Below are 27035 nucleotides of genomic sequence, written 5' to 3' on the forward strand. Positions count from 1 at the left end.
CTGTTTGCTCTTTTCCGTAGATCAGGGGTCCCCAACCTTGTTTGCACTGCGGACCGGTTTAATATTGACAATATTCCTGCGGACAGGCCGACCGGAGGTGGGGGGTGGGGGGGGGGCGGTGGTAGGGTTGCCAACGAACAAGAGTAGCAGTCAAATGCGTTGTTTACCCAAAAGACTACAATGACCATGAAGCCTTGCGCAGGCACCAATGTGCATGCGCGTCGTGACCTGCCGATTCCTCCCTCCCGCCCCCCCCCCAAGCAAATCATTTTTGGCGATTCTGTTCGTGGGGGTGGGTGTTAATCACTACCGGAATATAGGTGATAAGTGGGTAATACACTCAATTTTGTTTCTAAAAGGGTTTATCTAACGAATTTAATATTAAACACAGCGCATATTTTCCTCGCATGGATATAATGACAAGTCAATTATCAGAGGAGCTTGAAGTGTTGAACGAACTTCCAGTAGAAGTGGCAGAAGCAGGTTTGATATGATCATTTAAAGAAAAATTGGATGGGTATATGGACAGGAAAGAAATGGAGGGTTATGGGCTGAGTGCAGGTCGGCGGGACTAGGTGAGAGTAGCGTTCGGCACAGACTAGAAGGGCCGAGATGGCCTGTTTCCGTGCTGTAATTGTTATATGGTTATATAGGTCACTTATAAGTCAATAGCATCATAACATTTTAAGTAATATTTGGATATTAAACGCACAGCACATATTTTCCCCATATGAATATATAAAATCATTGCAACACACCAATATCGCTGAATCAGTGGGAGCCCTGGGCTTGTTTCCCTGCAACAAGACGGTCCCGTGGAGGGGTGATGGGAGACAGCGATACTCAAAGGGGGTCCTGATGTCCAGTCCATTCCGTAGTTTAGTTTTCGTTGCATTCATAGCAGAAAACTCCGCTTCGCAGAAAAATGTTGGAAATGAAAGCAACGTTTTCAGTGCTTTCGTGGTTATCTCAGGATACTTAGCCTTGACTTTGATCCAAAATGCCGACAGAGATGTTATGTCAAACATACTTTTCAGCCCGTCGTCATTTGCAAGCTCGAGGAGTTGATCGCTTTCCCGCCCTGACACGGATGATGCGCGGGTCATGACCTCGCATGCGTAATGGCTGATCTGGGGCCATGACAGGGAATGAGGAAAGGTGCAGCTGACCAAATCATATCGTTTCCTCGCGGCCCGGTAGCACATGCTCTGTGGCCCGGTGGTTGGGGACCGCTGCCATAGATGCTGCTTGCCTGCTGAGTTCCTCCAGCATTTTGCATTGTCAAATCTGCTTTTCTTTTGTTGCAAGACACAGCTCAACACACTGAGAATATAAAACTGAAGCTCAGGAAGAGCCAACAAGTCTGTGCCAACCATGATACCAATCAAAATTAGTCCCATCTGTCTGCACGTGGTCTGTATCCCTCTATTTCCTGCTCTTCACAATGCTTTCTAAATACCTCTATCGCCTCCCTTGCCAGTGCGTTCCAGTCACCTACCACTCCTTTTTTTAAAAAAATTCAGCAAATCTTCAATAAACTTTCCTCCTCTTGTGCTTTCTAGTATTAGATAATTCCATTGCTAGGGTGAAATATTCTCACTACCCTGTCTACGCCTCTCATAAATTTATATATTTCATTGATGTTGTCACTTGACCACTGACATTCCAGAGAAAACAATACAAGTTTATCCAGTTCCTCTTTATAAACTGATAAGATTAAATCCAGGCAAAAGCCTGGCGATCCTCTTCCGCAGCCTCTCTGTAATGTATGACTTACCAGCTTTTATACTCACTGCCCTGACTGATGAAGGCATGCATGCCATATACCTCCTTTGTCACACTTTCAGGGTGCTAAAAGAGCACTGTACATCAATGCTCCTCAGGGTCCGGGCATTTACTGTATACTTATCTCTTGCATGTGGCCTCACAAAATGCATTATATCATACTTGTTTGGATTAAATTCCATCTGCTATTTCACTGTCTATAATTTCCAACTGACTTGTATCCTGAAATAACCTTTCTCACTGTCCACGAATTCATCATTTTTGTGTCATTTTGAAACCTTAAATCAGACCACCTATATTTTTGCTCAAACCATCAATACATGTTACAAACAGGAGGTCCATTGGTCACAGGATTCCAGTCAGAAAAACACTTCTCCACTCTCCTCCTCTGGCTTCTATGAGCAACCCAAATTTGGATTTGATTTACCACTGTACTGTGGATCTAATGTGCCTTAATCTTCTGGATGCTCTTGCTGTACAATGTACGCAATATCCACTTGCCTTCAATCATCATCACTTCCTGGGGAGGGGAGAATCAAATCAAATTTGCAAGATAGGACCTCCTCTGCCCAAGCTATGCTGACTATTCCTAATGAATCCATTCTTTTCAAGTTTAATTATCAATCAACCACACATGAATACCCAAACAAAACAGCATTCGCCTGGGACCAAGATACAAAACACATTACCAACAGCACACAGCACTTGGCACAAATAGCACCTATGGTAATTGCAGAAAAACTTGAGTCACAAAGGAAAAAATATATAGCACAATTCCTTTAGAGGCATGATGAAGACTGATGTTAAGTTGTCCTGGTCCAGTTTGTTCTCCCATGAAGAGAACATTGGAGGACAGCACCAACCGGAGGGGTCAGCACCCAAACCAGTATGGATTCCAGCACGTTCACGGAAGCCTCTGCTCTCTTCCATACTGCCTTTGGCATCTTCTCCCCTGGGATCAATAAAGTATGACTATGACTATGGGTGAGAGCCTAGTCCTCACCACAATCACAGCAACACTGCTTCCCCCATCATTGGTCTCATCAATGAATCAGTGAACCGGATTTGCAGCACCATACATCACTTTTTTTTAAAGCTTTGTGATCACAATAAAAATGTGCAAGACTATCACTCACACTGCATATTGTCTCTGCACAACAAGTCCAGGTGACAACACAACAATGGTATGCAATAAGTCCGTCTCCATCGCTGTCGAGCAGCTTGGTGATGGGATAGTCCTGCAGTACTTGATGTTCTTAGTATCCAGCAGTGACTTGCGATCATAAAAAAGACGTAAAGCATGCACAAATACACCTTTGATTGGACCTGGAGTGACCACTGCATTCCAGCAGGCCAGCATCTTAACAAATGCAAATAAATCCTGTCCTTAAAGGTCTTCAATGACTTATGTAGTATGCAACACTCTTTGAGGGCTTGTCTATCTTAATGTTTCTTAAAATATCCAACACCACTGCCTTTAATACCAACGTGCCTTAGAAATATGAACATACCCTTCCCTAATTTTGTCATCAGCTATGCCCTTCTTGGTGAATACAAATGTGACATATTTGGTGAGGACCTCCCCACTTTCTCTAGCTCCACACACAAATCTCATTTGTCCTTGAATGAACGTATCTTTTTGCTGCCTACCCTCTTTTCCCTAATGTACATATGGAATACCTTAGGATTCTCTTGACAAGGACATTTTGTGGCCGCTATTAGTCCTCCTAATTTCCTGTTCAACTTTCCAAATCTCAGGCATACTTACTTTTTCGCTTTATTTAAAGATAAAATATCTCTTATCATACAATATATCAAAACCTTGTCATCCTTGTGTTTCATCTTCACAGGGACATACTGGTCTTGAACTCTAATCAAACTGCGTTTAAAAGACTTCTACATGTCAGATGTGTATTTACAACCTACTTCAGTATGATGTTGCACCTTATTGTCGACCTTTAACTGTAACATTTTATTCTATTATTGTTTTATCTTATGTTAGCTCAATACATTGTTATAATGAATTGATCTGTATGAACAGTATGCAAGAAGTTTTTCACTGTACCTTGTAACAATATTACACCAATTTACACTTTACCAATCAACTTTCTCCACTTTCTGCCTAATGCTATTATAATTAACCTTCCCTCAATTTAGCACTTTCCCCAAGTACCAGTCTTATCCTTGATTATCTTAAAAATATAATCACTATTACCAGAATGCTCCCCAACTGAAATTTTGATCATTGTATTGGGCTGATTTCCCAATACAAGGTCTAGTATGGATCCATCCCTAGTTGGACTGTCTACATAATGTTTCAAGAAACTGTTCTGAATGCAACTAATATAATCTATGCCATCTAGGACCCTGGCAATGAGGGAGTCAATATTGGGGAAGTTAGAATCACCTGCTATATTAGCCCTGTTTTTGTATAGAAACATAGAAACATAGAAAATAGGTGCAGGAGTAGGCCATTCGGCCCTTCGAGCCTGCACCGCCATTTATTATGATCATGGCTGATCATCCAACTCAGAACCCAGCCTTCCCTCCATACCCCCTGACCCCTGTAGCCACAAGGGCCATATCTAACTTCCTTTTAAACATAGCTAATGAACTGGCCTCAACAGTTTGCTGTGGCAGAGAATTCCACAGATTCACCACTCTCTGTGTGAAGAAGTTTTTCCTAACCTCGGTCCTAAAAGGCTTCCCCTCTATCCTCAAACTGTGACCCCTCGTTCTAGACCTCCCCAACATCGGGAACAATCTTCCTGCATCTAGCCTGTCCAATCCCTTTAGGATCTTATACGTTTCAATCAGATCCCCCCTCAATCTTCTAAATTCCAACGAGTACAAGCCCAGTTCATCCAGTCTTTCTTCATATGAAAGACCTGCCATCCCAGGAATCAATCTGGTGAACCTTCTTTGTACTCCCTCTATGGCAAAGATGTCTTTCCTCAGATTAGGGGACCAAAACTGCACACAATACTCCAGGTGTGGTCTCACCAAGGCCTTGTACAACTGCAGTAGTACCTCCCTGCTCCTGTACTCGAATCCTCTCGCTATAAATGCCAGCATACCGTTCGCCTTTTTCACCGCCTGCTGTACCTGCATGCCCACTTTCAATGACTGGTGTATAATGACACCCAGGTCTCGTTGCACCTCCCCTTTTCCTAATCGGCCACCATTCAGATAATAATCTGTTTTCCTATTTTTGCCACCAAAGTGGATAACTTCACATTTATCCACATTAAATTGCATCTGCCATGAGTTTGCCCACTCACCCAACCTATCCAAGTCACCCTGCATCCTCTTAGCATCCTCCTCACTGCTAACACTGCCACCCAGCTTCGTGTCATCCGCAAACTTGGAGATGCTGCATTTAATTCCCTCATCCAAGTCATTAATATATATTGTAAACAACTGGGGTCCCAGCACTGAGCCTTGCGGTACCCCACTAGTCACCGCCTGCCATTCTGAAAAGGTCCCGTTTATTCCCACTCTTTGCTTCCTGTCTGCTAACCAATTCTCCACCCACACCAATACCTTACCCCCAATACCGTGTGCTTTAAGTTTGCACACTAATCTCCTATGTGGGACCTTGTCAAAAGCCTTTTGAAAATCCAAATATACCACATCCACTGGTTCTCCCCTATCCACTCTACTAGTTACATCCTCAAAAAATTCTATGAGATTCGTCAGACATGATTTTCCTTTCACAAATCCATGCTGACTTTGTCCGATCATTTCACCGCTTTCCAAATGTGCTGTTATCACATCCTTGATAACTGACTCCAGCAGTTTCCCCACCACCGACGTTAGGCTAACCGGCCTATAATTCCCCGGTTTCTCTCTCCCTCCTTTTTTAAAAAGTGGGGTTACATTAGCCACCCTCCAATCCTCAGGAACTAGTCCAGAATCTAACGAGTTTTGAAAAATTATCACTAATGCATCCACTATTTCTTGGGCCACTTCCTTAAGCACTCTGGGATGCAGACCATCTGGCCCTGGGGATTTATCTGCCTTCAATCCCTTCAATTTACCTAACACCACTTCCCTACTAACATGTATTTCGCTCAGTTCCTCCATCTCACTGGACCCTCTGTCCCTTACTATTTCTGGAAGATTATTTATGTCCTCCTTAGTGAAGACAGAACCAAAGTAATTATTCAATTGGTCTGCCATGTCCTTGCTCCCCATAATCAATTCACCTGTTTCTGTTTGCAGGGGACCTACATTTGTCTTTATCAGTCTTTTCCTTTTTACATATCTATAAAAGCTTTTACAGTCCGTTTTTATGTTCTCTGCCAGTTTTCTCTCATAATCTTTTTTCCCCTTCCTAATTAAGCCCTTTGTCCTCCTCTGCTGAACTCTGAATTTCTCCCAGTCCTCAGGTGAGCCACTTTCTCTGGCTAATTTGTATGCTACTTCTTTGGAATTGATACTATCCCTAATTTCTCTTGTCAGCCACGGGTGCACTACCTTCCTTGATTTATTCTTTTGCCAAACTGGGATGAACAATTGTTGTAGTTCATCCATGCAACCTTTAAATGCCTGCCATTGCATATCCACCGTCAATCCTTGAAGTGTCATTTGCCAGTCTATCTTAGCTAATTCATGTCTCATACCTTCAAAGTTACCCCTCTTTAAGTTCAGAACCTTTGTTTCTGAATTAACTACGTCACTCTCCATGTTAATGAAGAATTCCACCATATTATGGTCACTCTTACCCAAGGGGCCTCTCACGACAAGATCGCTAATTAACCCTTCCTCATTGCTCAAAACCCAGTCCAGAATAGCCTGCTCTCTAGTCGGCTAGTTCCAATGTTCCATGCACTTCTGTTCCTCTAACTCTGCTAGCTATAGTGAGACCTATATTATAACCCCATTATAGTGATTGCACTATTGGTAGTATCAACATGAGGTGCTGCTTCAAGAAGGCATCATCCAGCATCATAGATCCCCATCATTTGGGCCATGTCATCTTCTTGCAGCTGCTATTGGGCAGGAGGCACCATCCGATCATCTGACTGTACTTTTACTCCCAGAGACTAATTACCACAGCATCAGTGGTGAGGACCAAGACGGTATGGTTAAGAGAGGTGGAGAAGTGCTTACTGGAATGGGGCAGCTGCTTAATTGGGCAAAATGTACTGGTTCTGGTGTGTCCCAATTACCTGGAATTCATTGTATGTATTTTATTGTAATTTATAGTTTTTTAAAATTGTGTATTGCTGCAACAAAATAACATAGTTCAGAACATGTGCCAGTGATATTAAATCTGATTCTGTAGTCCCATACTACCAGATGCAAGAACAACTACTGCCTTTAACCATTCTGTTATTGAACCAATGAGCAAAACCCTGGTCAGTACTGTTTAGTAACATTATTACCACTTTGGTCACTGCACTAAAATGGACATGTTTGGTTCTGACTATGTTTCTGTAATACAATTGTATGTAATTTTATTTAATTTTTCACGGATACAGGGCTTTTTGATATTTGCATGTATGTGCATAAACTTAACTTCAAGAGGTTACAATTCAATTTAAGTGCAGGTTTCCTTTGAGTTATTTGGGTCTCTGGTTTGTTGGCAGCCATGTAGCTGTGAAGCAATGGTTTTGTTTAGCACTGGAATTTCTGGAGGGAAAGGGGAGCAGATTTGAGTTCAGACATTCATGAAATTCTTCTGTGTCTCAGAGGGAATTTGAAATAGCCTGTGAGGACTCTGGTAGATTGAAGAGTGGAAATAATCTTTTACTGAGAATGATGCTTCTCAGGAAGATGTAAGCCAGTAAGTAGTATTGCCAAACAATGAAATGGCTAAGTTTAAAGCCTCCAGTCCTTGAGCTGCTCGTTTCTGATTTAATCCATTGCCATTGACACATGAGCTAATCCAATGTTGGTATAATTCTTTAAACATATGTGTTTCAAAACACATCCATTGTCTCACTCCTTCCTATTCAGTGACAGCCTCCAGTTTTAAATGTTCCAAGATAGAAACATAGAAAACCTACAGCACAATACAGGCCCTCGGCCCACAATGCTATGCCAAACATGTACTTACTTTAGAAATTACCTAGGGTTACCCATAGCCGTCTATATTTTTCTAAGCTCCATGTACCGATTCGAGAGTCTCTTAAAAGACCCTATTGTATTCGCCTCCACCACCATCACCAGCAGCCCATTCCACGTGCTCACCACTCTCTGCACAAAAAAACCAACTTATCCCTGACATCTCCTCTGTACCTGCTTCCAAGCACCTTAAGACCATGCCCTCTTGTGTTAACCATATGCTGCTCCAGTTTCTGATTTTAATTATTCCTCGTTTAATTGCTGTCTGTGGCCTAAGTTCTGCTGTTATTGCAAAGCGTTTCCAAGCACCTTAAACTACATCTGAACGAGCTTTTATCACCTCTATTCATAGTTTTATTACCTCTATTCATAGTTTTATTTCACTTAGTGGTAAATCATTTCTAAGAAGACTCTTGTGACAATTTCCTTCATTAAAAAGGTTTTAACTAAAAAGCAACACACACAAAATGCTGGTGGAATGCAGAGGCCAGGCAGCATCTATGGGAAGAGGTACAGTCAGCGTTTCGGGCCGAGACCCTTCGTCAGGACTAACTGAAAGAAGAGATAGTAAGAGATTTGAGAGTGGGAGGGGGAGATCCAAAATAATAGGAGAAGACAGGAGGGGGAGGGATGGAGCTAAAAGCTGGAAAGTTGATTGGCAAAAGGGGTACAAGGCTGGAGAAGGGAAAGGATCATGGGACGGGAGACCGAGGGAGAAAGAAAGGAGGAGGAGAGCACCAGAGGAAGATATAGTGGGAGGGACAGAGGGAGAAAAAAAGAGAGAAAGAAAGGGGGAAAAAATAAATAAAATGAATAAATAAGGGTTGGGGTAAGAAGAGGAGGAGGGGCATTAATGGAAGTTAGAGAAGTCAATGTTCATGCCATCAGGTTGGAGTCTACCCAGACGGAATATAAGGTGTTGTTCCTCCAACCTGAGTGTGGCTTCATCTTGACAGTAGAGGAGGCCATGGTTAGACATATCAGAATGGGAATGGGACGTGGAATTAAAATGTGTGGCCACTGGGAGATCCTGCTTTCTCTGGCAGATGTGTAGGTGTTTAGCGAAACGGTCTCCCAGTCTGCGTTGGGTCTCACCAATATATAGAAGGCCGCACCAGGTGCACCAGACACAGTATATCACCCCAGCCGACTCACAGGTGAAGTGTCGCCTCACCTGGAAGGACTGTCTGGGGCCCTGAATGGTGTTGAGGGAGGAAGTGTAAGGGCAGGTGTAGCACTTGTTCCATTTACAAGGATAAGTGCCGGGAGGGAGATTGGTAGGAAGGGATGAGGGGGGTGGGAATGAATGGACAAGGGAGTCGTGTAGGGAGCGATCCCTGCGGAAAACAGAAAGGTGGGGGAGGGAAAGGTGTGCTTGGTGGTGGGATCCCGTTGGAGGTGACGGAAATTACAGTGAATTATATGTTGGACCTGGAGGCTGGGGGGTGGTAGGTGAGTACAAGGGGAACCCTATCCCTAGTGGGGTGGCAGGAGGATGGGGTGAGAACAGATGTGCGTGTAATGGGAGAGATGCGTTTGAGAGCAGAGTTGGTGGTGGAGGAAGGGAAGCTCCTTTCTTTAAAAAAAGGAAGACACCTCCTTCGTCCTGGAATGAAAAACCTCATCCTGATAGCAGATGCAGCGGAGATGGAGGAATTGCGGGAAGGGGATGGCATTTTTGCAAGAGACAGGGTGGAAAGAGGAATAGTCCAGGTAGCCGCGAGAGTCCGTAGGCTTATAGTAGACATCAGTAGATAAGCTGTCTCCAGAGATAGAGACAGAACGATCAGGAAAGGGGAGGGAGGTGTCAGAAATGGACCAGGTAAATTTGAGGGCAGGGTGAAAGTTGGAGGCAAAGTTAATGTAGTCAACAAGCTCATCATGCAGTCGTCGATGTAGCGAAGGAAAAGTGGAGGACGGATACCAGTATAGGCTTGGAACATGGATTGTTCCACAAAGCCAACAAAAAGGCAGGCATAGCTGGGACCCATACGGGTGCCCATGGCTATACCTTTAGTTTGGAGGAAGTGGGAGGAGCTAAAGGAGAAATTATTAAGGGTAAGGACTAATTCCGCTAGACGGAGGAGAGTGGTGGTAGAGGGGAACTGGTTAGGTCTGGAATCCAGAAAGAAGCAGAGAGCTTTGAGGCCTTCCTGGTGGGGGATGGAGGTATATAGGAACTAAAAATGTAGGATCAGAAGATGTAGAACCATTGTAACTCGAGTTAAGAAACGGCAAGGTCTGACCCTGATGGGAGTTGTATACAGGCCCCTAAACAGTAGCAAAGATGTAGGGTATAAATTTCAATGGGAAGTGGAAAAGGCATGTAATAAGGGCAATTTTATGTTAGCTGTGGGGATTTCAAGATGCAGGTAGATTGGGAAAGTCAGGTTGGTGCTGGATCCCAAGAGAGGGAATTTGTAGAAAGCTTACAAGATGCTTTTTAGAACAGTTTGTGGTTGAGCCTACTAGCAGAAAAGGCAATTTTGGATTAAGTGTTGTGTAATGTAACAGATTTGATTACGGAGCGTAAGGTAAAGAATCCTTGTGAGGCAGTGAACATAATATGAATGAATTTGCCCTGCATTTTGAGAGGGAGAATCTAAATTCAGATGTATCAGTATTATAGTGAAGTAAAGGGAATTCCAGCAGCATGAGAGTGGAGCTGGAGCTGGAGTTGATTGGAAGGGGGCACTAACAGGGATGATGGCAGAACAACAATGGCTTGAGTTTCTGGGAGTAAGTTGGAAGGCACAAGATAGATACATCCCAAAGATAAAGAAGTATTCTAAAGTGAGGATGAAGCAACTGTGGCTGACAAGGGATATCAAAAACAGTATAAAAGTAAAAGAAAGTATGTATAATATAGCAAAAATTAGTGAGAAATTGGAGGATTGGAAAACTTATAAAAACCAACAGAAGGCACTAAAAAAAAGAGAGAAAAGATAAATTGTGAAGGTAAGTTAGGCAGTAATATCAAAGAAGATACCAAAAGTTTTCTCAAATATATAAAGAGTAAAAGAATCAGAATCAGATTTAATATATCTAGAATATCTGTGTTGTTTTGTGACAGTAGTACACTGCAATACATAATAAAGAATTATAAGTTATGATAAGTACATATAAAAATGAATTAAATAATAAGTAGTGCAAGAAGAAAGGAAAATACTGAGGTATTGTTCGTGGGTTCATTGTCCATTCAGAGGGGAAGAAGCTGTTGCTGAAATGTTGAGTCTCTCTCTTCAGGCTCCTGTGCCATCTCTTAATGGTAACAAAGAGAAGAAAGCATGTCCTTCATGGTGGATGCCGCCCTTTTGAAACATAGAAAACCTACAGCACAATACAGGCCCTTCGGCCCATGAAGCTGTGCCAAATATGTCCTTACCTTAGAAATTACCTAGGGTTACCCATAGCCCTCAATTTTTCTGAGCTCCACGTACCTGTCCAGGAGTCTCTTAAGAGACCCTATCAAATCAGCCTCCACCACCGTTGCCGGCAGCCTATTCCACACACTCACCGCTCTCTGCGTAAAGAATACTTACCCCTGACATCTCCTCTGTACCTGCTTCCAAGCACCTTAAAACTACGCCCTCTTGTGTTAGCCGTTCCAGCCCTGGGAAAAAGCCTCTGACTATCCACACGATCAATGCCTCTCATCACCTTGTGCACCTCTGTCAGGTCACCTCACTCCTCCGTCGCTCCAGGGAAAAAAGGCCGAGTTTTGAGGCATTGCTTTTTGAAGGTGTCCTGGATGCTGGTGCCCATAATGGAGCTGGCTGAGTTTGCAACTTTCTGTGGCTTTATCCAATCCTGTGCAGTGACTGCTCCATAACAGATGGTGATACAACCAGTTAGAATGCTCTCCACAGTACATCTGAAGAAATTTGCGAGTGTCTTTGGTGATATACCAGTTCTCCTCAAACTCCTAATGACATATGGCCACTGTTGTGCGTTTGTAATTGCATCAATATTTTGGCCTCAGGATAGCTCCTCAGAGATGTTGACAACCAGGAACTTGAAATTGCTCACCCTCGCCACTTCTGATCCTTTGAGGACTGGTGCGTGTTCCCTTGACTTGGCCTTTTTGAAGTCCACAATCAATTACTGATGTTGAGTGCCAGCTTATTTCCCCAACCCCACTCAACCGTTTGATCCATCTCACTCCTATACACCACCTTGCCATTGTCTAAAATTCTGCTAACAATAGTAGTGGTGATTTTGGATATTGTACCACTGGAAAATGATGCTGGAGAGGTAGTGGGGGGTCGGGGAGGACAAAGAAATGGTGAATGAATTTAAGTATTTTGCATCAGTCTTGAATGTGGAAGACACTAACAGTATGCCAGAAATTCGAGAGTGTCGGAGTAGAAGTGAGATTGGATAGAGAAGGTGCTGAGGAAGTTTGAAAGGTCTGAAGGTAAATAAGTCACCTGGACCAGATTGACTGCACCCCAGGATTTTGAAAGAGGTAGCTGAAGAGATTGTGGAGGTATTAGTAATGATCTTTCAAGAATCACTAGATTCTGGAGTGGTTCATAGGACTGGGAAATTGCAAATGTCACTTCATTCTTTAAGAAGGGAGGGAGGGAGAAGAAAGGAAATTATACTGTAGGCCAGTTAGCCTGACTTCAGTGATTGGGAAGGTATTAGAGTCCATTATTAAGGATAAAGCTTCATGGTACTTGGAGGTACATGATAAAGTAGGCCAAAGTCAGCATGATTTCCTTCAGGGGAAATCTTGCCTGCAAATCTGTTGGAATTCTTTGAGGAAATAACAAGCAGGCTGGATAATGGAGAGTCGGTGGATGTTATTTATGTGGATTTTCAGAAGGTCTTTGACAAGGTGCTGCACATGAGGCTACAAGATAAGCATATTACAGGAAAGATACCAGCATGGATAGAAGATTGGCTGACTGACAGAAGGCAAAGAATGAGAATAAAAAGGGCCTTTCTGGTTGGCTGCCAGACCCTGGTGATGTTCTACAGGTGTTGGGATTGGAACCGCTTCTTTTCACATTATATGTTAATGATTTGACTGACTGAATTGATAGCTTTGGGGCCATGTTTGCAGATGATACAAAGATAGGTGGAGCAGCAGATAGTGTTGAGGAATCAGGGAGTCGGCAAAAGGACTTGGACAGATTGGGAGAATGGGCAAAGAACTGACAGGGTTAATTATAGTGTATGTTCATGCATTTTGGTCGAAGAATAAAAGTGTAGACTATTTTCTAAATGGGGAGAAAATTAAAAAATCAGAGGTGCAAAGGGACTTGGGAGTCCCGTTAACTTACCAGATGAATCTGTGGTAAGGAAGGCAAATGCAAAGCTAGCATTCATTTCAAGAGGACGGGAATGTAAGTGCAAGGATGTGATGCTGAGGCTTTATAAGGCATTGGTTAGACCACACTTTGAGTACTGTAAACAATTTTGAGCCCCTTACCAAAGAAAAGATGTGCTGGCATTGGAGAGGGTCTAGAAGAGGTTCGCAAGAATGATTCTGGGAATATAAAGGTTAATGTATGAGGAGCGTTTCAGGCCTGTACTCACTGGAATTTAGAAAACTGAGGGAGGATGTCACTTAAACCTATTGAATATTGGAAGACTGAGATAGGGTGGATGTGGAGAGAATGTTTCTTATTGTGGGTGAGACCATGACCAGAGGGCACAGCCTCAGAATAGAGGAGTGTCCATTTACAATAGAGATGAGAAAGAATTTCTTCAGCCAGAGTGGTGAATCTGTGGAATTCATCGCCACGGACAACAGCGGTGAAGGCCAAGTCACTGAGTATATTTAAAGCAGAGGTTGATACTTCCTTGATTAGTCAGAACATCTAAGGTTACAGGGAGAAAACAAGAGGATGTGGTTGAGGGGGATAATAAATCAGCCATGATGGAATGGCAGAGCAGACCCAAAGGGCCAAGTGGCCTAAATTCTGCTCCTTTGTCTTTATGGCCATATCAGATTCCATCACCTGCAGCTTCTTGTTGCCTCACCTCCCAACTCCATTGAGCAGATATCCTTCCTCACCTGGATTCACCTTTCACTTGCCAGCTCTTGCCCCACCCCTTCTTTCCTATTTATTCCTACTGTCTCCCTGCAGTCTCTTGTGTCTCCATTATTATTAAATTTGTTTTAATCTCTTTGAGGCTAAGCTCAGGTTCAGTGCAACATGCCAGAGAGATGTAGAAAAAAAATAAATTTCCATCTGTGCCCATCAGGAGTGTGTAAAGCTGACTACGGCGCAGTATGCAGGCTGAAATTGTGTCTGTAGTATCTCTGGTTCAGGCAGCCTTCTGGTACTCCAATGTCCATGGAATATTTGGGCCTCATTAGTATTCTGAACCCTGATGCTTCTTGAAAAAAAATGCAAGCCAATATTCGTCTTTTGTCCCAAAACTAATAGAGAACATATCCAGATCTCAAGTCTGCACTGCCAGTCAGTGTTAATCAATATCACAGCTCCAACATCTTTTCCTCGATTTCAGCAGTTTTTTTAAAGTAGGAAATATTTTACAGCCACAGTGTTGGGTAAGCTTGAAGCTCTCCTACAGCAAGTATTTTTGTAGCAAATTCAGTGTACTGAAACCACCATCTTTAAGGCTTAACAGTGGGAAAACACAGCAAAATAGTAATTTGTGGAATTGTTTTGAGCAAACTGTCCCTGAGCATAAAGGTCAACATGTAGCGATGTGCTACACACAGCGCTAGAATAACCACACGGAGTCGTTGAGTTAGAGTGGCAATGAAAGAGATTTATTCAAACTTCGCGGCCCGCTTTAAATCCTTCCTGTTCCCGCCCTCCCTGGGCGGGACTACTGTGGGGAATGCATATTCCCAGACCCTTTCTGCGCGCGGGATTTTCCCCCTGCTGGTGAAGATGGCCTGGTGCCCTTTTTGCTGCCGGCTCTCTGCCTGCGCGCGCTGTTTCGTGAGCCGGTTCGTGGGTGCCAGAAAGTGGGTCGCCACATAACCCCCCCCCAGAACCGGCGATACCTCCCCCAATGTCCACAGTCTGGATCGGCCTCTGTTTGGGAGGTCTGCCCCTGCGCCGCGGTGCCTGAGCCTGGACCGGTTGCGCCAAGTCCACATGGGCCGGTTTGAGTCGGTCCACCATGAAAACCTCCTCTCTCCCCCCAATGTCCAGCACAACGTGGACCCGTTGTTCCTGATCACCTTAAACGGCCCCTCGTAGGGCCGCTGTAGCGGTGCCCAGTGTCCGCCCCGTTGTACAAAAAGAAACTTACAGTTCTGCAGGTCTTTGGGTACGCAGGTCGCGATCAGTGCTCGGGCGCAGGATTTGGAGGTGGTGTCGCTGAGCGGGACTGCCTCTGGCCATCTGGTGAACCGGTCTATCATAGTTAGGAGGTACCGCGCTCCTTGTGACACTGGCAGGGGCCCCACGATATCCACATGGATGTGGTCGAACCTCCGGCGGGTGGGTTCGAACCGCTGCGGTGGAGCCTTGGTGTGCTGCTGCACCTTGGCCGTTTGGCACTGCGTACACGTTTTGGCCCATTCACTGACCTGTTTACGAAGTCCATGCCACACGAACCTGTTGGAGACCAGCCGGACAGTTGTCCTGATGGAGGGGTGCGCTAAGTTGTGAATGGATTCGAACACCCACCGGCGCCAGGCTGCTGGGACAACGGGGCGGGGTTGGCCGGTAGCTACGTCACACAGTAGGGTCCTCTCACCTGGGCCTACGGGGAGGTCTTGGAGCTGCAAACCGGAGACTGCAGTCCTGTAACTGGAGATCTCAGCGTCTGCCTGCGTGCCTCTGCCAGCGCTGCATAGTCCACCCCCTGGGACTGGGCCTGTATGGTCGGTCTGGAAAGTGCATCTGCCACGACATTGTTCTTTCCAGAGACATGCCGGATGTCCGTCGTGTACTCGGAGATGTAGGACAGATGTCGCTGCTGGCGGGACGACCAGGGGTCGGACACCTTAGTGAACGCAAAGGTAAGCGGTTTGTGGTCTGTGAGCGCGGTGAAGGGCCTACCTTCTAAGAAGTACCTGAAATGCCGGATTGCCAGGTATAGTGCCAATAGCTCCCGGTCAAAAGCACTGTATTTGAGTTCGGGTGGTCGTAGGTGTTTGCTGAAGAACGCCAGAGGTTGCCAGCGACCCTCGATGAGTTGTTCCAGCACTCCACCGACTGCTGTGTTGGATGCGTCCACCGTGAGGGCAGTAGGAACGTCCGTTCTGGGGTGCACTAGCATCGCGGCGTTTGCCAAGGCTTCTTTGGTTTTAACGAAAGCGGTTGCGGTCTCTTCGTTCCAGGTAATGTCCTTGCCCTTACCCGACATTAGAGTGAACAAGGGGCGCATGGTTCGGGCTGCTGAGGGGAGGAAACGGTGGTAGAAATTCACCATACCCACGAATTCCTGCAAGCCTTTGATTGTGTTGGGTCGGGGGAAGTGGCGGACCGCGTCTACCTTGGCGGGCAGCGGGGTTGCCCCGTCTTTAGTAATCCTGTGGCCCAGGAAGTCGATGGTGTCAAGTCCGAACTGGCATTTGGCTGGATTGATTGTGAGGCCGAATTCACTCAGGCGGGAGTAGAGCTGGCGGAGGTGGGACAGATGCTCCTGCCGACTACTGCTGGCTATGAGGATGTCGTCCAAATAGACGAATGCAAAGTCCAGGTCGCGTCCCACCGCGTCCATTAGCCGCTGGAAAGTCTGTGCGGCATTCTTTAGACCAAACGGCATTCGGAGGAATTCGAAAAGTCTGAACAGGGTGCTGTTTTGGGGATGTCGTCCGGATGTACAGGGATTTGATGGTATCCCCGGACGAGGTCTACCTTGGAAAAGATCCTTGCGCCGTGTAGGTTTGCTGCGAAGTCTTGAATGTGCGGCACAAGGTAGCGGTCTGGCGTTGTAGCCTCATTCAGTCTGCAGTAGTCACTGCACGGTCTCCAGCCCCCTGTTGCCTTGGGCACCATGTGAAGGGGGGAGGCCCATGGGCTGTCGGACCGTCGTATGATCCCTAATTCCTCCATCTTCTTGAACACCTCCTTCGCCAGTTGGAGCTTGTCCGGGGGAAGCCTTCGAGCACGGGCGTGGAGGGGTGGTCCCTGGGTCGGGATGTGGTGCTGTACTCCGTGTCTGGGCATGGCTGCTGTGAACTGCGGTGTCAGTACTGATGGGAAATCCGCCAGGACCCTGGTGAATTCATCGTCGGACAGCGTGATGGAGTCCAGGTGTGGGGCTGGCAACTGTGCTTCACCCAGGGAGAACGTTTGAAAAGTCTTGGCGTGGACTAATCGCTTCCCTTGCAAGTCGACCAGCAGGCTGTGGGCTCATAGAAAATCTGCCCCCAGCAGTGGTTGGGCCACGGCGGCCAGTGTGAAGTCCCACGTGAACCGGCTGGAGCTGAACTGTAGCCGCACCGTGCGGGTGCCGTAGGTTCATATTGTGCTACCATTAGCGGCCCTCAGGGTGGGTCCCGGTTCTCTGTTGCGGGTGTCGTAACTCGTTGGAGGTAAGACGCTGATCTCCGCTCCGGTGTCGACCAAAAAGCGGCGTCCCGACTGCTTGTCCCAGACGTACAGGAGGCTGTCCTGATGGCCAGCCGCCGTAGCCATCAGCGGCGGCTGGCCCTGGCGTTTCCCGGGAATTTGCAGGGCGGTCTGCAGCGGCGGGCCTCCGTGCCCCACCGCTGGTGGTAGAAACACCATTGTTCGTTGGGCTCCTCACTCCCGTCGCCGGGTTTTGTAGGCTCTGCTGCCGGGCCTGGTCTGGTCTGTCGTTGGGCACGCGGCTTGGTGATCTGTGCGACGGATGCCCCTCTCTCTTCCCTGGCATTCCACAGCACATCTGCTCAGGCCGCCACCTCCCGGGGGTTGCTGAAATCTGCGTCGGACAGCAGCAGGCATATGTCCTCGGGCAGTTGCTCTAGGAACGCCTGCTCAAACATGAGGCAGGGTTTGTGTCCTTCAGCCAGGGCCAGCATCTGGTTCATTAATGCTGACGGCGGCCTGTCTCCCAAACCATCCAGGTGCATTAAGCGGCGTGCTCGTTCGCGCCGTGAGAGTCCGAAAGTCCTTATGAGCAGGGTTTTGAATGCTGTGTATTTGCCGTCCTCCGGGGGCGACTGTATAAACTCCTCAACTTGTGCAGCAGTCTCCTGGTCGAGGGAGCTCAGCACGTAGTAGTAGCGAGTGGACTCCGAGGTTATCTGCCGAATGTGGAATTGTGCTTCTGCTTGTTCGAACCATAAATGGGGTCGCAGCGTCCAGAAGCTTGGCAGTTTTAACGAAACTACGTGAACAGATGCAGCGTTGGTCATCTCTGGTCCAAATATCGTTTGGGCCGTCGGGGTCACCAATTGTAGCGATGTGCTACACACAGCGCTAGAATAACCACACGGAGTCGGTGAGTTAGAGTTGCAATGAAAGAGATTTATTCAAACTTCGCGGCCCGCTTTAAAGCCTTCCCGTGCCCCCCCTCCCTGGGCGGGACTATTGTGGGGAATGCATATTCCCAGACCCTTTCTGCGTGCGGGATTTTCCCCCTGCTGGTGAAGATGGCCTGGCGCCCTTTTTGCTGCTGGCCCCCTGCCTGCGCGCGCTGTTTCGTGAGCCGGTTCGTGGGTGCCAGAAAGTGGGTCGCCACATACATACCTTTCTGCAGCAATTTTTGTATCTGAATGTGCTTGCTGTTGTAATGGAACTACAGCAGATAAATATAAAACTCAGTACTAATAATGACCAAATAATATCATTTTAATAAAGAAAATCACATTTCCTAGGTGAGGTACTAGAAGTACTGGAGTTTGGGACTCCCACACTGAAAGGACTAGATGGCTTGGAGTTTGTCAAATGTGTTCAGGAAAGTTTTCTAAATCAATATATAGAGGTACCTACGAGAGAGGATGCAATACTTGATCTCCTTTTAGGGAACCAGACAGTTCAGGTGATAGAAGTATGTGTAGGTGAATATTTTGGGTCCAGTGACCATAATGTCATTAGTTTCAAGTTAATTATGGATAAGGATAGGTCTGGTCCTTGAGTTGAGGTTCTAAATTGGAGAAGGGCTAATTTTGTGGAAATGAGAAAGGATCTAGGAAGTGTGGATTGGGATAAGTTGTTTTCTGGCAAGGATGTGTTCAGTAAGTGGAAGGTCTTCAAAGGCGAAATTTTGAGAGTGCAGAGTTTGTATGTTCCTGCCAGAATTAAAGGCAAAGTTAACAGGCATAGGGAACCTTGGTTTTCAAGGGATATTGGGGATCTGGTAAAGAGGGAGGTGTATAGCAGGTATAGGCAACAGATAACAAATGAGGTACTTGAAGTGTATAGAAAATGTAAGAAAATACTGAAGAAGGAAATCAAGAAGGCAAAAAGAAGACATGAGGTTGCTTAGGCAGATAATGTGAACGTAAACCCGAAGGGTTTCTACAAGTATATTAAGAGTAAAAGGACAGTAAGGGACAAAATTGGTCCCCTAGAAGATCAGAGTGGTTGTCTGTGTGTGGTGCCTCATGAGATGAGGGAGATCTTAAACAGTTTTTGTGCATCAGTATTTACTCAGGCAACTGGCATAGTGTATATGGAAGGAAGGGAAACAAGCAGTAGTGTCATGGAACATATAGAGATTAAAGAGGAAGAGGTGCTTGCTGCCTTACAGCGAATAAAGGTAGATAAATCCCCCGGACATGACATGATATTTCCTCGGTCCTTGAGGGAGACTAGTGTAGAAATTGCAGGAGCCCTGGCAGAAATATTTAAATGTCCTTAGCCACGGGTGCAGTGCCGGAGGATTGGAGGGGAGCTCATGTTGTTCTGTTGTTTAAAAAAGGCTCCAAAAGTAAACCAGGTAATTACAGGCCGGTGAGCCTGACATCAATAGTAGGTAAATTATTGGAAGGTGTTCTGAGAGATCGGATATGCAAGTATTTGGATAGCCAAGGGCTGATTAAGGATAGTCAGCATGGCTTTGTGCATGGTAGATTGTGTTTAACGAACCTTGTAGAGTTTTTTTGAGGAGGTTACCAAGAAAGTAGATGAAGGAAAGGCTGTGGATGTTGTCTACATGGACTTTAGTAAGGCCTTTGACAAGGTCCCACATGGGAGGTTAGTTCAGAAGATTCAGACACTAGGTATCCATGGAGAGGTTGTAAACTGGATTTGAAATTGGCTGTGTGGGAGAAGATAGAGAGTGGTAGTGGATGATTGTCTCTCAGACTAGGGGCCTGTGATTAGTGGTGTGCCTCAGGGATCTATGCTGGGACCATTGTTGTTTGTTGTCTGTATCAATGATCTAGATGATAATGTGATAAATTGGATCAGCAGGTTTGCTGATGATACTAAGATTGAAGGCGTTGTGGACAGTGAGGAAGGCTTTCAAAGCTTGCAGAGGGATCTGGACCAACCGGAAAAATGGGCCAGAAAATGGCAGATGGAATTTAATGCAGACAAGTGTGAGGTTTTGCATTTTGGAAGGACAAATCAAGGTAGGACATGCACATTAAATGGTAGGGCACTGAGGAGTGCCGAGGAACAAAGGGATCTGGGAGTTCAGATGCATAATTCCCTGAAAGTGGTGTCACATGGAGACAGGGTTGTAAAGAGGGCTTTTGGCATCCTGGCATTCATAAATCAAAGTATTGAGTATAGGAGTTAGGATCTTATGGTGAAGTTATAGAAGACATTGGTGAGGCCAAATTTGGAGTATTGTGTGCAGTTCTGGTCACCTAACTATAGGAAGGATATCAGTAAGATTGAAAGAGTGCAGAGAAGATTTACTAGGATGTTGCCGGGTCTTCAGGAGTTGAGTTACAGGGAAAGATTGAACAGGTTAGGATTTTATTCTTTGGAGCGTAGAAGAATGAGGGGGGATTTGATAGAGGTTTACAAAATTATGAGGGGTGTAGACAGAGTAAATGTGAGTAGGTTCTTTCCACTTCGATTAGGAGAGATAAATACGAGAGGACATGGCTTTAGGGTGAAAGGGGAAAGGTTTAGTGGGGGACATTGTGGGAACTTCTTCACTCAGAGAGTGGTGGGAGTGTGGAACGAGCTGCCATCTGACGTGGTAAATGCGGGCTCACTCTTAAGTTTTAAGATTACGTTGGATAGATACATGGATGGGAGAGGTCTGGAGGTTATAGACTGGGACTAGCAGAATAAAGTTTCGGCACAGACTAGAAGGGCCGAATGGCCTGTTTTCTGTGCTGTAGTGTTCTATGGTTCTATGGTTGTAATGGCTCATGTTGTGCCTTGATTTAAGAAGGGTTGCAACAGCAAGCAGGGATAAGCCATGTGCATCAGTTAGTGAGCCTTTCATCAGGAGTGGGAAAGTTAGTGGCAGGGATTCTAAGAGACTGGATTTTCTTGTATTTTGAAAGGCAAGGATTAATGGGGATAGTGAGCAGGATTTAGTGCTTATAAAGCCCTATCTAATGAATTTAATTGAGGTTTATGAAGCAGTGATTGAGAGGATTGATGAGGGCAGGGTAGACCTTAGTAAGGTTATTGACACTGCCCTGTACCTTTGAGCGGGTGAGTTAGCCAACTAGATGCAAAATTAGTGACAGTAGTAAACAGTAGGTAGTAGTGGCTGGTTGTTTGGAGACCTGTGATCAATGGTATGTTGCAGGAATTGGTGCTGGGTCTGGTTGGTTGGTAATGTTTTGGATGAGAATATAGGTGGCGTGATTTGTAATTTTGCAGATGACAGCAAAATTGATGGTGTGGTTGGCAGTGAGGAAGGTTGTCTCTGGTTACAACAGGATATTGAATGAAAAGCCTGTTTTCTGAAAAGATACACTATCAATCTGTGGATTTAAAAAAAACTGCAACTGTTAAAACATCAGGTGTTTATGGCAATAGAACTAAGATTAATGTTTCATCTGATAAAGGGTCTATGTACTGAAATGTTAATTAGTCATAAATATTGCTGGAAACATTCAGAAGGTCAGGCAGCATCTTAGGAAAGTAAAACTTTTGGAGTTAACATTCAGATCTGATGAAGATGAGACTTGAAGCTTTAATTCTGTTTCTCTTTCCACTTTGCTTCCTGACCTGCTGAGAGCATATTCTGATTTTAATATTAATATTTTAGTAATGTTATTTGATGGAGAGACGGTGGCTGGGAACAAGGAAGAAATTCCCCCATTGCTATTCACAATGGTGTAGTGGGACCTTTCACATTAATTTGAAAGGACAGGAGGCCTCAGTTTAACTTCCACAATAACTTTCACCTATCTTTATAGACATCACAGAAAGCATCGTAACTCAATGCATCAGAAGTTGCACAGTTGTGGACACGGCCCTGTCTATCACAAAATCCAGCCTCCTTTCTCATGACTTTGCCTATATTTCTTGCTGCCTTCAGAAAGCAATCAACATAATCATCAAAGTCCTCTTCTGCCCTGGTTATTCCATCTTCTTCCCCCCAGTAGTGGGGTGGTGGTGGGGGGAGGTACAAAAACTTGAGAACACATACCACTAGGTTCAAGGACAGCTTCTGTCTTGCTGTTATCAGATTCTTAAAAGTACCTCTTGTGTGATAAAGATGAACTCTTGATCGCTCAATCTACCTCTTCGTGGCCTTGTATTTTATTTGTCTACCTGCACAGCACTTTCTCTGTAACTGTAAACTATATCCTGTCTTCTCTTATTTTTTCCTTTTTAAACTACATTGTATTTATGCACGGCATAATCTGTACAGATGACATGCAAATAATGCTTTTTACTGTATCTCAGTACTTGTGACAATAACAAAGCAGTTGCCATCTGAAGGACAGCAGTTTTGGCGGTGGAGCAATTCCTCAAAACTGCATGGAAGGGTCATCCTGGACTTTTGGATGGTCCCAAAGTCGAAGGAACATTGAGAGAGGGATAATAGAATGGGCTGGGTTTGTGAAGAGAGCATGCATATTCTTTAAGGATTAAAGACAAAGTGCTATAATTCAAAAATCAGATGTAAGTATCCTTACAGCTGGAGAATGAAATTAATAGTTTAATAGTTTAACTCTTTGAATTTCTAGTCACTAAGCAAATACTCCTCAGCTGTTTTCTTTAACTGGGTGAGCTGATGAGACATTAATGACATGTAATGGTGTATGTCACATGATAGTGACATAATTAGCTGTTGCTGGGATTTTCTGGCAGTATTGAGAAGTTGTTATTAATGAAATGGAAAGTGAATTCTTTGTGTCAATAAAATAAGTTTTCTTTCTGGTTTTAAGCTTCAGTCATACTTAGTAAACTAATCATCATTGTTTTTCACTTGCAGGCTCATCAGCAAAGGCGCTTGTGAGTTTAAAAGGTAAGGCATTCTTCTTTTTCTAATATTGAATATCCTTGGCCTCCCTGACACCTCCTATTTAAGGCATCAAACAAACTTAAGGCCAAGTGTTGTGCAAGTATGTGTGGAGTAAAGCTTCCTTTGCTTTGCCTAAACAGTGAGCCAATATATCCCCTCCGCATTGGAGATTTTCCACCAGGGCCACACTAATCGATCTTTGTTCAGAGCGGTGCTGAATGCACAGGCTTCTGGATTAGGGACCAGAGTATGTAAAATCTGTTTTGCATTAGGCTCTTCCAGCCACGACAGATGTGACGCATCACGGCTTTGAATTAGATTTGAGTCATGGTTTCCAAGCTGAAAGGCCACTTGGTTTCTTTGATTTCTTCTGAGCTTTCTGTGAAACTGGTGCTGCATATTGCACATGGCTGATGTTGTGGTGGTTTAGGTAAGTCGGTGTTTACTATCCCACCATTATCAGAATCCTGACCTGACTCAGTTATTTTTGCTTCTAGCCTCTTGACTGGAATCACTTTCTTGTCAAATAAGCGGTCAGTGCTCAGTCGAGCTCATAGGTACCTGGACAACATGGGCATAAGCCCTTCAGCACAGAATGTCTATACCATCTGTGATGCCAGCCTAACTAATCCCATCTGGCTGCACATAATCTGTACCCCCCTGTGGAACACAGAACAGGAACAATATAGTTCTGAGTTTGAATTCTCTCACTTCAGTAAAGGCAGCAGTATTCTGAATTCCGATTCCAGGAGCTTAGTCTTTTTCTGAGAAGAAAATATCCAAAATACCCAGCAGGTCAAATAGCACCTGTGGGAAGAGAAACAGAGCTAATGGTTTGCGTTGAAGACCATTCATCAGAACTGGGAAGGAGACAAAAGAAGTTTTTTTTTGACCTGCAAGGATGGTGAAGGAAGAGAAAGGCCTAATGGGGTAAAACTGGGGTTACCATGGGGATAGACTTTTTAAAAAAAAAGGTTTATCTGCTCAATGATTGAAAAGAGAGTCCTCCCACAGATAGAGCCTATTGAGAATTTCTAGTTCTTTCTATGTTTTATTTTAGATTTCCAGCATTCAGAATTTAGAATTTTTTTGACTAGGTTTTCATTATCTGTCATCTCCAGCCATGAGTTTGCAGTATTGTCTTCTTATGCACCCCCTTGGGGTTGAGAATGTGTTTCTGCTGCAGTTCTGAGGTGACCAATGTGAGGTTTCAATGATATTTTTTACCCACAGTTGGAGCAATGGGTAGTTGGTGAGGCAGGTGGGAAGTTTAAGAATCGATGTGTCCTTTCCTTTTTTATGCTGCTCTGCTTTGCTTGGCTGAGGTTTTTAGTGCAATACTAAATACAGCTTCTCTGCTAACCTGTGGACTCACTTTCAAGGACTCTTCATCTCATGTTCTTGTTGTTTATTATTATTTATTATTGTTATATTTTCATTTTTTTCTCAGCTCAAGCTGGTAAAGCCTGAGGTGCGGACGTAGACAAGCACACTTATTTCTCAATTGCTAGGAACTTTTGGACTATTCTGCTGGTGTTTAGTGTTGTGTCTTTCTGGAGATTTACATAAATATTGCTGTGTAGCCCTAATTGTTTACTACTATTGTGTAGTGACTTTGGGATGATACAGTTGTAGATATTACTATCGGGACAATGTATACCTTGTTCATGGTCTTTGAATTTCCTATTAATTTTAATTCAGCGTATTTCTGGTGTTTTTCACTTATTGATTTCTTTATGTTGTGAGCATTTGGAATGGCTGTATCTATGAAGTAAATTGTTCTTGTTTATCCTGTTATATATCCAGGCAGTTATTATGGATTGTCCTACCTGTAATAATGAATCGGTTGTAACATGATTAGTAGAACTCTGACTCTAAAAATGGGATCAGGCAGGGCATGCCCTTTTCTCACTGTTACCATCAGGTAGGAGGTTCAGAAGCCTGAAGGCACACACTCAGCAATTCAGGAACAGCTTCTCCCCCTCTGCCATCCGATTCCTAAATGGATATTGAAGCTTTGGACACTACCTCACTTTTTTAATATACAGTATTTCTGTTTTTGCACATTTAAAAAAAATTATTCAATATATGTATTTGATTTACTTGTTTATTATGTTTTATTTTAATTTTTTCTCTGCTAGATTATGTATTGCATTGAACTGCTGCTGCTAAGTTAACAAATTTCACGTCACATGCCAGTGATAATAAATATGATTCTGATGTATAGTGTCTTCTCTGAGTTTGTATTTTAAAGCAAGATTTTGGTAAATGATGTTTGCCTGTGTAAGTAATCAGATTGAGTTAAACTGCTGCAGGATCCTATAATGTGTTAGATTGTTTCTTTCTATTATTTTTTAATTTCATTGTTATTATATTTTTTGTATTTGCACAATTTGTCTTTTGCACATTGATTGTTTGCCCTGTTGAGGATGGTCTTTCATTAATTGTGTTGTTTTTCTTGCATTTACTGTGAATGTTTGCAAGAAAGTGAATCTCATAGTTGTATATGGTGACATATGCAGAGTTTGATAGTAAATTTACTTTGAACTTTGGATTTTGACGCAGTCACCGACTAGGATTCCCGGGAGTTGCCAAGGGTGTTGCAATTTTTCCAGAAATATTTGATTATTTTTTTAAGAAGAATCTTTTAAGAAACAAACAAGTGTAGACCTTGAAAACTGAAAGTAGGAGAAGGAAACAGCAATGGGCTACTCAGCCCTTTGATCCTGCTCTGCCATTTAGTACAATCATGACTGGCCCTCCCTCTCAATACCACCTACTAATACCCCTTTATTCCTTTTGTGTTTCAACATCAGTCCATCTCCTTTTAAACATACTCCAGCAACTTGATCTCTACAATTTTCTGTTATTAAAGAATTCCACAGTTCATCACTCTGAATGAAGGTATTTGTTGTCTCAATCCAAAATGTCTTTCCTGAAATTGTTCCTCTTGTTCTGGACTCCCCAACTGGGGAAAACATCCTGCCTGCATTCAGCTTGAGTCATTAGAATTTTGCATGTTTCTATGAGATCCTCCCTCATTCTGTTGTTATTTTTAAAATGGAAACAAAACTAACAAACCCATTCTCTCCTTAGACAACAGTTATATCATCTCAAGAATCAGTCTATTGAATCTTAACTGCTTTTTCTACTTTGGCAAGTATATCCTTGGGTAAGGAGATCAAAACTGAAAACAATACTTAATCTATCGGGGAGAAGTACAAGAGCCTGAAGACTCACTCAACAATTCAGAAACAGCTTCTTTCCACCCCCCCCCCCAACAACCTTCAGATTTCTAAATGGTCCATGAACCCATGTACATGACCTGGTTATCTTTTTTTTGGCATTATTTATTTGTAATTTAGAGTAAATTTTATGTATTTGCTCTGTACTGCTGCAAAATCACAAATTTCATGCCATGTAAGTCAGTGATAATACATCTGCTTGTGATTCTGAAGATGTCATCTTACCAAGAACCTGAACAATTGTAAAGAAACCCTTAGGAGCCAGTGATCACAATATGATTGAATTCACCTTGACATTTGAGAGGGAGAAGTTAAAGTTGGATGTATCAGTATTACTGTGGAGTAAAGGGAAGTCTACAGACAGGAGAGAGGAGCTAGCCAAGGTTGATTAGAAGGGGATACTAGAAAGGATGATGGCAGAGCAGCAATGGCTGGAATTTCTGGATGCAATTTGCAAGGCACAGAATAGATATATACCAAAGATGAAAAGGTATTTTAAAGGGAGGATGACGCAACCGTGGCTGACAAGGGAAGTCAAAGACAGCATAAAATCAAAAGCGAGGGTGCATGATGTAGCAAATATTAGTGGGAAATTAGAGTATTAGAAAGCTTTTAAAAAACAATAAAAGGCAACTAAGAAAGCCATAAGGAGCCAAAAGATAAAAT

General features: G+C 44.1%; 1 protein-coding gene across 1 annotated transcript in view; it reads left to right on the forward strand.

Annotated features, from left to right (window-relative positions):
• Nucleotides 1-27035, forward strand: part of lin9 (lin-9 DREAM MuvB core complex component) — a 201842-nt gene that overhangs the window by 74080 nt on the left and 100727 nt on the right. The window contains exon 2 of the mRNA XM_063072535.1: nucleotides 23095-23127. Coding sequence (XP_062928605.1) covers nucleotides 23095-23127 — 33 coding nt within the window. The remainder of the gene's footprint in view (nucleotides 1-23094; nucleotides 23128-27035) is intronic.

This window comes from Mobula hypostoma, chromosome 2, assembly GCF_963921235.1.
Source record: "Mobula hypostoma chromosome 2, sMobHyp1.1, whole genome shotgun sequence".
NCBI lineage: Eukaryota > Metazoa > Chordata > Chondrichthyes > Myliobatiformes > Myliobatidae > Mobula > Mobula hypostoma.